The sequence below is a fragment of the Arachis hypogaea genome, chromosome 9, assembly GCF_003086295.3.
Source record: "Arachis hypogaea cultivar Tifrunner chromosome 9, arahy.Tifrunner.gnm2.J5K5, whole genome shotgun sequence".
Lineage (NCBI taxonomy): Eukaryota > Viridiplantae > Streptophyta > Magnoliopsida > Fabales > Fabaceae > Arachis > Arachis hypogaea.
Window position 1 is genome coordinate 83,639,852 of NC_092044.1, and position 11,382 is coordinate 83,651,233.

Below are 11,382 nucleotides of genomic sequence, written 5' to 3' on the forward strand. Positions count from 1 at the left end.
ACAAATAAAGGCCTGGACAAGATTCTAAAGGACATATGCCTCCCTGGAGCCAGGTGGACCACCAGCACCAAGGGCATCCCAAATCAACTTAAGAGAGAAGATCTCAAACCAGTCACCAGAGGCTGGCTGGACTTCATTGGGCATTCTATACTGCCCACTAGCAACCGCTCCGAAGTCACCGTTAAAAGAGCAGTGATGATCCACTGCATTATGTTGGGAAGAGAAGTGGAAGTTCATCAGCTGATTTCGTGTGAACTTTACATAATTGCAAACAAGAACTCCAAAGATGCTAAATTGGCTTATCCAAGTTTAATATCTATGCTATGTAAAGATGCTGGAGTGAAGATGGGAATAACTAAGTATATCTCAGTTGAGTGACCAATCACCAAAATATCAATGGAAAAATAACAAGTGCAGGATGACCCCATCAAGAGGAGAGCACAGGAATTCCTCCCGAAAATCCCTCAATTTGAATACTGGGAGCATCTTGAAGCATCAGTTACCAAGTTGCAAGAAGCTATGGACCAAATAAAGGAAGAACAGAATAATCAAAATAGCATGCTTTGCAAACTGCTTGGGGAACAAGAAGAGCAAAGGCATGACTTGAAGGAACTGAAGCGCCAAAAATTATCTCTTGAAGGACCAAGCACCCCACAGACTAGAGGAACATCCACTTCCCAAAATAAAGGTTGTTGAGTCCTAATCTTAGCTTTACTCTGTGATAGTTGTCTTATAGATTTACCTTAGAAGTTATATAGGAGTAGTAGTAATTAGTATATCTATTTTGATTATATTTCCAATTAAGCTATAATTTATTTTTCTCATCATCATCAAACATGAATAAAATAGTAGATTTTTAGAATAAAGAGGTAATTTAATTTCGAGTTCTTAATAAGGAAAATTCTAATTATTTATATGTGGTGGCAATACTTTTTATCTTTTGAATGAATGCTTGAACAGTGCATATTTTTTATTGTGAAGTTTATGAATGTTAAAATTGGCTTCTGAAAGAATGATGAATAAGAGAAATATTATTGCTGATCTGAAAAATGATGAAATTGATTCTTGAAGCAAGAAAAAGCAGTGAAAAATACAAAGCTTGCGAAAAAAAAGTGGTGAAAAAAAGAAAGAAAAAGAAAAAGCAAGCAGAAAAAGCCAATAGCACTTTAAACCAAAAGGCAAAGGTAAAGAGGATCCAAGGCTTTGAGCATCAGTGGATAGGAGGGCCCAAATGAATAAAATCCTGGCATAAGCGGCTAAATCAAGCTGTCCCTGACCATGTACTTGTGTCATGAAGGTCCAAGTGAAAAGCTTGGGACTGAGTGGTTAAAATCGTGATCCAAAGCAAAAGAGTGTGCTTAAGAACTCTGGACACCTCTAACTGGGGACTCTAGCAAAGCTGAGTCACAATCTGAAAAAGTTCACCCAGTTATGTGTCTGTGGCATTTATGTATCCGGTGGTAATACTGGAAAACAAGATGCTTAGGGTCACAGCCAAGACTCATTAGTAGCTGTGTTTAAGAATCAACATACTGAACTAGGAGAATCAATAACACTATCTTAATTCTGAGTTCTTATAAATGCCAATCATTCTGATTTACAAGTCCCGCTCATCTAATTAGAACTAAGCTTCATTGATATATTGGGATTTATTGTATATTCTATTCTTTTTATCCTATTTTGTTTTCAGTTGCTTGGGGACAAGCAATAATTTAAGTTTGGTGTTGTGATGAGTGGATAATTTATACGCTTTCTGGCATTGTTTTTAGGTAGTTTCCAGTATGTTTTAGTTACTTTTTAGTATATTTTTGTTAGTTTTTATGCAAAATTCACATTTCTAGACTTCACTATGAGTTTGTGTGTTTTTCTGTGATTTCAGGTATTTTCTGGCTGAAATTGAGGGACCTGAGCAAAAATCTGATTCAAAGGCTGAGAAAGGACTGCAGATGCTGTTGGATTCTGACCTCCCTGCACTCGAAGTTGATTTTCTGGAGCTACAGAAGCCCAATTGGTGCGCTCTCAATTTCGTTGGAAAGTAGACATCTTGGGATTTCCAGCAATGTATAATAGTTCATACCTTTCTCGAGACTTGATGGCCTAAACTGGCGTCCAAACGCCCACCAAAGACCCTTTTCTGGCGTAAAATGCCAGAACTGGCACTAAAGCTGGAGTTAAACACCCAAAATGGCACCCATGCTGGCATTTAACTCCAAGGATGGCCTATGCACGTGAAAGCTTCAAAGCTCAGCCCAAACACACACCAAGTGGGCCCCAGAAGTGGATTTCTACACTATCTACTCATTTTTTGTAAACCCTAGTAGCTAGTTTAGTATAAATAACACTTTTTACTATTGTACTGGGGTCTTCAGCCCATGTTTTCGAATTCTTATGCCATTTGGGAGGCTGGCCATTCGGCCATGCCTAGACCTTTTGTTCTTATGTATTTTCAACGGTGGAGTTTCTACACCTCAGAGATTAAGGTGAGGAGCTCTGCTGTTCCTCATGAATTAATGCAAGTACTATTATTTTTCCTTCAATTCACGCCTACTTCTTCTCCAAGATATACTCTTGTACTTAATTCAGTTAAGTCAAACTAAAGGGGTGACCTGTGACAATCACCCACTATCTTCAGTACTCGCTTAGACAAGATCCGTGTGCTTGACAACCACAAGCGGTCTACATGATGTTCAACGTAGTCATTGGACGCCAGCTGGAGTATATTCTCTTGGGTCTCTGATCCATGCATTTGACTAGCATCTCTTGACAATAGAGCATTCAAATCAGTGGGATTAGAACTTTCGTGGTATAGGCTAGAAACAATTGGCAGCATTCCTGAGATCCAGAAAGTCTAAACCTTGTCTGTGGTATTCCGAGTAGGATCTGGGAGGGGATGACAGTGACGAGCTTCAAACTCGCAACTGTTGGGCGCAGTGACAGTGCACAAAAGGATCAATGGATCTTATTCTAACAAAAGTGAGAACCGACAGATGATTAGCCCTGTGGTGAGAACCATAGCCGGACCATTTTTACTTAGAGGACGGATGGTAGCTATTGACAACGGTGATACACCAACTTACAACTTGCCATGGAAGGGAGTGCGCATGATTGGATGGAAGCAATAGGGGAGCAGAGGTTTAGAAGCAACAAAGCATCTCCAAACGCTTATCTGAAATTCCCACCAATGAACTACATAAGTATCTCTATTTTATTTTATGTTTTATTTATCTGTTAATTATCAAAATCTCATAACCATTTGAATCTGCCTGATTGAGATTTACAAGATGACCATAGCTTGCTTCAAGCTGACAATCTCCGTGGGATCGACCCTTACTCACGTAAGGTATTACTTGGACGACCCAATGCACTTCCTGGTTAGATGTGCGGAGTTGTGAAAAGTGTGATCACAATTTCGTGCACCAATACACCTCTGAAAAGTTGCTGGGACATTACAGAGTCCAAACGGCATCCTCTGGTAAGCAAATACTACAAAGGGACATGTGAATGCCGTCTTTTTCTGATCTTGATGGTCTACATCAATCTGATTATAGCCAGAATATCCATCTGGAAAATAGTAAAAAGAATGGCTGGCCAACCTCTCAAGCATCTGATCAATGAAATGCAAGGGCAAGTGATCATTTCTTGTAGCATTGTTGAGCCTCCTGTAATCAATACACATGCGCCACCCTATGATGGTTCTCGTGCGAATAAGCTCATTCTTCTCATACTTGATCACTGTCATCCCTCCTTTCTTGAGAACCACTTGCACAGGACTTACCCATGGGCTGTTAGAAATTGGGTAAATAATCCCGGCTTCCCAAAGCTTCATCACCTCTTTTTGGACCACTTCTTTCATGGTCAGATTTAGTCACCTCTGCAGTTGCACAACCGGTTTAACATCATCCTCAAGCAAGACTTTGTGAATTCACTTGGCCGAACTAATCCCCTTCAAATCACTAATGGTCCACCCAAGAGCCGTTTTATGACTCTTGAGTACTTGAAGTAGCACAAACTCCTCCTCATGCCTCAAAGAGGAGCTAATAATCACTGGGTAAGTATTATGCTCACCTAGGAATGCATACTTTAAAGAGGGTGGCAAGGGCTTCAACTCAAGCTTTAGAGCCCCTTTCTCAGTACTAAGCATGTGAGGCTTCGCTTTCTGAGGTGGTGAATCATCAATCTCAAGCAAATCATCCTTAGAAAGGGATTCCAGAACATCGTCAAGCTCTTCAGCTTCAAATACTTCTTTAATTAGAGGCTCAATCAGATCAACTCCCATACACCCTTTAGAATCATTAGGGTGTTGCAAAGCCTCAAGAACATTAAGCACAACCTCCTTTTCATTGACCCTCAAAGTTAATTCACCCTTTTGAACATTAATAAGGGCTCTTCCTATAACTAAAAAGGGTCTTCCAAGAATAATAGAGGCATTTTTGTCCTCTTCCATATCCAACAAGACAAAGTCAGCAAGAAAAATAAATGGTCCTACTTTCATCAGAAAATTCTCAACAACTCCAAGAGGAAATTTAATTGAACGATCAGCAAGTTGAAGAGAAATATGAGTGGGTTTTACCTCATCAATTTGGATTTTTCTCATCAAGGATAGTGGCATGAAATTGATTCTAGCTCCAAGATCACATAAGGCTCTCTGAATAGTGATGTCTTCAATGGTGTAAGGAATAAAAAAGCTCCCCAGATCTTGCATCTTTTCAGGGAGATTCTGCTGAATAATAGCACTGCATTCCTTTATTAACACCATTTTCTCACTTTCTTTCCAATTCATCTTTTTAGGGAGATTCTGCAAAAGGAATATTGATTTAAAGCTTTCTGAAGACCTCTAAAAATCTGGAAAACTACTTGTCTTTAGAAGCCTTCTAAAGCCTCTGAGGATATGGCATCTTAGACTTATACTCAATTGCCTTAGGTAACACTGAATACTTCTCAAGATCAACCCAAATAGGATTGTTCAGGTGTCTAGAGGAGGTGTGCTCCTCTTTCTCCTTGGCCTCCTCCAAGGCTTCTTTTTCAACCGGTTCCTCACTAACCTTTGCCTCTGGACTTGCTACCTTACCACTTCTCAGATGGATGGCCTTGTATTCTTCCCTTGGATTAGGCACTGTATCACTAGAAAGAGTATTAGGAGGCTTCTCAGGTGCTTGTTTACTCAACTGACCTATTTGAATCTCCAAGTTCCTAAGTGAAGCTCTGGTTTCTTACTTAAACCTATGAGTATTCTTGGAGAGTTTTGCAATAATAGATGCCATGTCAGGAGAATTCTGAGACTGAGAAGGTGCTTGATGTGGTTGAAAGGGCTGAAACTACTGGTTGTTGAAGTTGTTCTACTTGAAATTGCCCTGAGAGTTATTGTTGAAATATTGTTGCCTTTGTTGTTGATTCTTGCATCCAAAATTAGGGTGATTCCTCCATCCCGGATTGAGAGTTTTAGAGTAAGGATCATTATTGGAATTTCTAGAGGAATTGTCCATGTAATTGACTTGTTCAAGTATTAAGGGCCGAGACTTACATTCCACTCAAGTGCTGGGTAATGGCATTGATCTGTTGATACATGGCCTTGTTTTGAGCAAGAATAGCGTCCAAAGCATCCAATTCCATGACTCCTTTCTTCACAGAGGTCATTTCTGAAGAAAACAAGTATTATTAGCAACCATTTTAATCAACTCCAAAGCCTCTTCGGTGGTCCTTTTCATGTAGAGGGAGCCACGTGCAGAATTATCCAGAGACATTTTTTTGGTCTCAGTATCTCCATCATAAAAGATCTATAACTGAATCCAGTCTGAGAACATGTCACGAGAACATTTTTTGAGCATCAACTTGTATCTCTTTCAAGCTTCATATAGAGATTCACCCTCTCTTTATCTAAAAGTCTGAACATCAGTCCTCAGCTTAGTCAACTTCTGAGGTGGAAAGAACTTGGTCAAAAACCTATTGACCAAGTTATCCCAAGTATGCAAGCTCTCCTTAGGCTGTGTATGAAGCCACTTCTTGGCTCTGTTCCGTACAGCAAATGGAAAGAGGAGTAACTTGTAAACATCTGGCTGAACACCATTGGTCTTTACAATGTCATAGATTTATAGGAAATTTGAGATGAACAAGTTTGGGTCTTCCTGCGGGAGTCCGTGAAACAAGCAATTCTGCTGCACCAAAGTGATAAGTTGAGACTTTAGTTCAAAGTTGTTACCAACTACAGGAGGTACAATAATACTATTGCCATAGAAATTAGGACTAGGAGTAGTGTATGAATCAAGTGTCCTTCTAGGTTGCTCAGGTGTATTAGGTCCATGGAGAGCATTGGGATTAACAAGATTGTTGTTGTTGGAATCCATAGTGAACTTGTCAACCTTCTTTTCAAAATTATCCTTGAGATTCTCATCAGCTTTGTAAGCTCTTGCCTGTTGTAAACGACTTTTCAAGGTCCTTTCAATCTCAGGATCAAAGTGTAAAAAAGGTTCTTTGTTCCTATTCCTGGTTATAAACAAACAGAAACAAAAAAAGTGGGAATCTCTATGTCAGATTGAAGAGAATTCCCAATGAGGTAACCTGAGTAAATGAAATAAAATAAAATAAACTAAATAAATAACACCAAAAATTTTGAAAATTAATAAGAAAAATAAACCAAAAATCTTGAAAGTAATGAGGAAAAATGAATAGGAAAAATAAAATAAAGAAACTATGGGGACACTACTTAATATTCGAAATTAAAAAAATTTTAATAAAATAAAGCTAAATTTTTTCAAAAAATTAATGAAGAAAATTAAACAACATTAGTGCAAAGAACGTCTAATCTAAGTTATCAAACAACACGTAGTTGTCAATCACAATCAAAACTCGACAATGGCGCCAAAAACTTGGTATGGGAAGTATGTAAGAGAACAGTTAAGGTTTCAGAGATTTTAATTTTTTAGATTAATGTTTCTTACTAACTACTTTAATCACACAAGACTCTATTCATGACAAACTGTAATTGACTAAATCCTAATTCCTTAGTGATTTAGTCTCCTATAACCTAATCAAATGCCAATTCCTTGGTCACCTAATATAGATTATATGGTTAGGTTCAATTCTAATTTATTAGCCACAAGAACCCTAATTAACCAGATATAAGAGGATTATATGTCATGTATCCCATTATGTCTAGGCAATTAGTGATTTAGGAGGAATTTACTTTCAAGCTATTATTCAGGTGAGTTAAATTTTGCAACAATCAACAAGATTTAATGTTAGAACAAGAGTTATTTTCCAATACACTCAATTTCATAAGAGGAAGAACAAAAGTAATCCTTGAATTTAAATCAATACATGAGTTAAAGTAGAGTGACAATAGTATTAATCCATATAATAAACAAAGCTCCTAATCTTAACAAGGAAGATTTAGTTGCTCATGGCTTAGAGAAAGGCTAGGGTTCCAAAAGTGTGTAAAAATTAGAATGAGGAAGAAGAGAGAGGAGAAAAGCCCGAATGGCTAAATCTTTTCCCTTTTATATCTAACCTAATTTGATTTGAAAATAAAATAGAATAATAACTACTAAACCCCAAAAGATTGTGTTTGGGAATAAAATTAACCAAAACAAAATAAAATACAATATGACCCAAATCTAACTAATGAAGTCCCTTCATTAAAATTGGATCCGAGCTACTGGCGCTAAACCCTAGAATCAGTTTTTAGTGCCTGATGACTTATATCATCTACCTCTTTCTCTTAGCTAAAAGGCCCATAGAATTGATGAATTCTCATTTAATTGATGCAACTATTTGAACTAAATGATAAATTTTATGGTACATTACTTTGAAAGGGATCTTGTTTGAATTTCAGGTGAAAATAGCATCAAAAGAGGAAGAAAGCAAGAAAAAGGAGCTGGGCGTGTGTATTGGGCGTGCCACTTGGTGCAAATGCCAATAAATTGACTGGGCATGGCACGCCAGCTATTGGGCGTGGCACACCAGTTATCAACACTAGGGAGCAAAATGTAGGAGCTCCCATGGGCGTGGCGCGCTAGTTACATCTTCCAGAGGAGAACCCATGAAGGATTAACATGGGCATGGCACATCAAGGCCAGGCATGGCACGCCAACTATTTTTTTCCAGAAAGGAGGCTCTGATGAATTATAATGGGCGTGGCACGCCAAGGCCAGGCGTCGCACACCAGTTATGTTTTCTAAAGAAGGAACTCCAAGGTTTACTATAGGCGTGGCACGCCAGGCACTCTGACCAGAGAAGGACCATTGAAGATTCACAAAGGGCGTGGCACGCCAACCCTACCATGTACAATGGGCGTGCCACTTGAGTTCGAAGGCGTGGCATGCCAATACAGCTGAGCAGAGGAGAATGGAGGAAGCACCATTATGGGCGTGCCACTTGGTACTAGAGGCGTAGCACGCCAAGCTCATGAACCCTCATCACCACTATGGGCGTGCCACTTGAGACTGAGTGTGGCACGCCAGTTCATTTGACCAGAGAGGGTAAGTGAAGCCTCATCAAAGGCGTGGCACGCCAGTTCAACATTTTAGAAAAAGAGGTACATGGACTCATCGAAGGTGTGCCACTTGGAACTTAAGGCGTGGCACACCGACTTTGCTCACATCATGGGCATGCCACTTGAATCATGGGCGTGGCACGCCAGCTACTGGACTAGAAGGCTAATCATACATTATCAAGAATGTGGGACGCTAGTTCAAAAGCGTGGCACGCCAGTTCAACCTTCTAGAGAAGAAAATTGAAGGCCTTATTGAATGCGTGGCACACCAGACCAGGGCGTGGCACGCTAGTATAGTTGACCAGAGAAGATGAAGAGTTCAACAAGGGCGTGGCATGCCACTGCTGGGCGTGGTACGCCAGTTATATGGTCCAGAAGAGAAGAAGGAGAGCTTAGCTGAAAGCATGGCACGCCAACTCTGGACGTGCCACGCTATTTCAAATTTTTAGAAAGGAAGAAGGAAGGAATCACAATGGGCGTGCTACTTGAGTTCGAAGGCGTGGCATGCCAAGTTAGCTGCACAAGGGGAGGGTGCCACTTGGAAGCCAGGCGTGGCACGCCAAGCCAAGCTGAGGAGCTGGGCGTGGCACGCCAAGCCAAGCTGAGGAGCTGGGCGTGGCACGCCGCTCACACGCCGGCACATGTCTCAATTTAATTAGTTTTTCCTTTAATTTTCAATTGTAATTTTCTTTTCCTTTTTGTAATTTTTATTTTCTAGTAATAGGAGTATTATAAATACCCCCTTGAGAGTACTAAAAAGTGGGTTGGCTAGTTGGAGGAATTAGTTTAGTTTTCACTTTTATACTTGACTTCATCTTCTTCCATCTCTTGTACTTTTTTCTAAGCTATGAGTAGCTAAACTCCCTCTAGTTGGGAGAGGGAGCTCTATTGTACTTGATGAATTAATGATAGTGAATTTCTTCTTCTTTTCATCTCTCTTTGATTTGCAAGAAGGAATTTTGTTCTTCATGCTTAGTGTTCAATCATCTTGGAAAAGAGGTTGAATGCAATTTGGGTTTCATGGGAACCTTGGAAAAGGAAACATGAAACCATGGTTGAATTCCCTTCTCACACTTGAGTAGATCTGGCTTTTGGGATTGGATATGGTGACATTAAATCCACCCAATAATTGGATCTATAAGGATGTGTGGTATATAATCAGGGACTAAACTTATCTCTCTTCATAAGCAATTAGACCAAGGAATTCACTGATTATCAAGATATGAGAGATTGAATCACTAAGGAATTAAGGTTCAATCAATCATGATTTCCAAGAGGTCAACGAGTTGTATAACTGAAGATGAGATAATCTATATTTGATCCAAAGAGGGCAACATCTCCTAATCCTAATGAATTTCCCCTATTCTTATCTTCCTTATTCGTTATAGCTTTCTTTAATTTCTGCTATTACCCATTTCCCATTTATAATTCAGTCATTTATGTTTTTACAATTTACTTTCATGCTCTTTATGTTTCTGCAATTTACTGCTTTCCTTTATCTTTAAGTCATTTATCATCCTGCCATTTAGAATTCTGCACTCAACAACTTTTCCTAATTAGCCTGACTAAACCACCTAGTAACTAAAGTTGCTCAATCAATCAATCTCTGTGGGATTCAACCTCACTCTATTGTGAGTTTTTACTTGACAACAATTCTGTATACTTGCCGAAGGGATTTGTGTGGTGATGCATTAATTCCGTGATCATGTTTATGGCGCCGTTGATGGGGATTGATTTTGAATTGACAATGATTAAGTTGATGGGTATTTAGATTAAGTGTTTTCTTTACTTTGTTAATTTCATTAATTTCAGTCCTTACTTTCTCTATTTCTTTTAGTATTTGAATCCTCAATTATTCATTGTATATATATTCATTGTAACAAGAAGCACACAAACTGTTTGATGCTTTGCATCAACCAAATTTGACTTACTCACCCTTCCTCCAAGAGGGTGCTCATCCCCGTTTTAGTTTGTGTTTGGTGTTGTGTATGACAGGGAGGAGAGGAGCTGTAACCTCCTACGATTCTGAACCTGAGAGGACATTTTTGAGATTGAAAAGAGAGGCAGTGGCAATAGGCAAAAGGGTAGTTGGTGTAGAATAAGAAGAAGAGGATCCAATCCAAAATATAGAAGGTGAATCACACAATCATCCAGATGAAGTAGTGGGCAACCATGCCCCTTACAAGAAAGAAGAGTATTAGGATCCTACATTAATCCCAATCCTGGGAATTATGGGAGCAGCATCTTAAAACCCACCATACATGCCAACAATTTTTTGCTCAAACCACAAGGGTAGTTGGTGTAGAATAAGAAGAAGAGGATCCAATCCAAAATATAGAAGGTGAATCACACAATCATCCAGATGAAGTAGTGGGCAACCATGCCCCTTACAAGAAAGAAGAGTATTAGGATCCTACATTAATCCCAATCCTGGGAATTATGGGAGCAGCATCTTAAAACCCACCATACATGCCAACAATTTTTTGCTCAAACCACAGTTAATCACTCTTGTTCAGAATAACTGTTCATTCGGAGGAAATGCTCAAGAGGATCCAAATGAACATCTAACCACATTCTTGAGAATCTGCGACATAGTGAAGGCTAATGGTGTTCACTCTGACACCTACAAACTAATTTTATTTCCTTTCTCTCTTAGGGATAAAGCAGCAAAGTGGCTAGAATCCTTTCCAAAGGAGAGTTTAACAACTTGGATATAGGTGGTGAATAAGTTCTTGGCAAAATTTTACCCTCCCCAAAGACTTAACAAGTTGAGAGCTGAGGTACAAACATTTAGACAACAAGATGGGGAGACTCTCTATAAAGCTTGGGAGAGATATAAAGAGCTAACAAGAAAATGCCCTCCAGACATGTTCAATGAGTGGGTACAGCTGCAT

At 39.3% G+C, this 11,382-nt stretch overlaps 1 protein-coding gene across 1 annotated transcript; it reads right to left on the reverse strand.

Annotated features, from left to right (window-relative positions):
• Window positions 1-3,922: 3,922 nt before the first annotated feature.
• On the reverse strand, window positions 3,923-4,756 carry LOC112709264 (uncharacterized). Its single transcript, XM_025761158.1, has one exon. The coding sequence runs from the start codon at window positions 4,754-4,756 to the stop codon at window positions 3,923-3,925; it is 834 nt and encodes a 277-aa protein (XP_025616943.1).
• Window positions 4,757-11,382: the final 6,626 nt, after the last annotated feature.

Coding starts and splice junctions, on each gene's coding strand:
- LOC112709264 (XM_025761158.1), bottom strand. CDS start 4,756: ATGGTGTTAATAAAGGAATGCAGTGCTATTATTCAGCAGAATCTCCCT.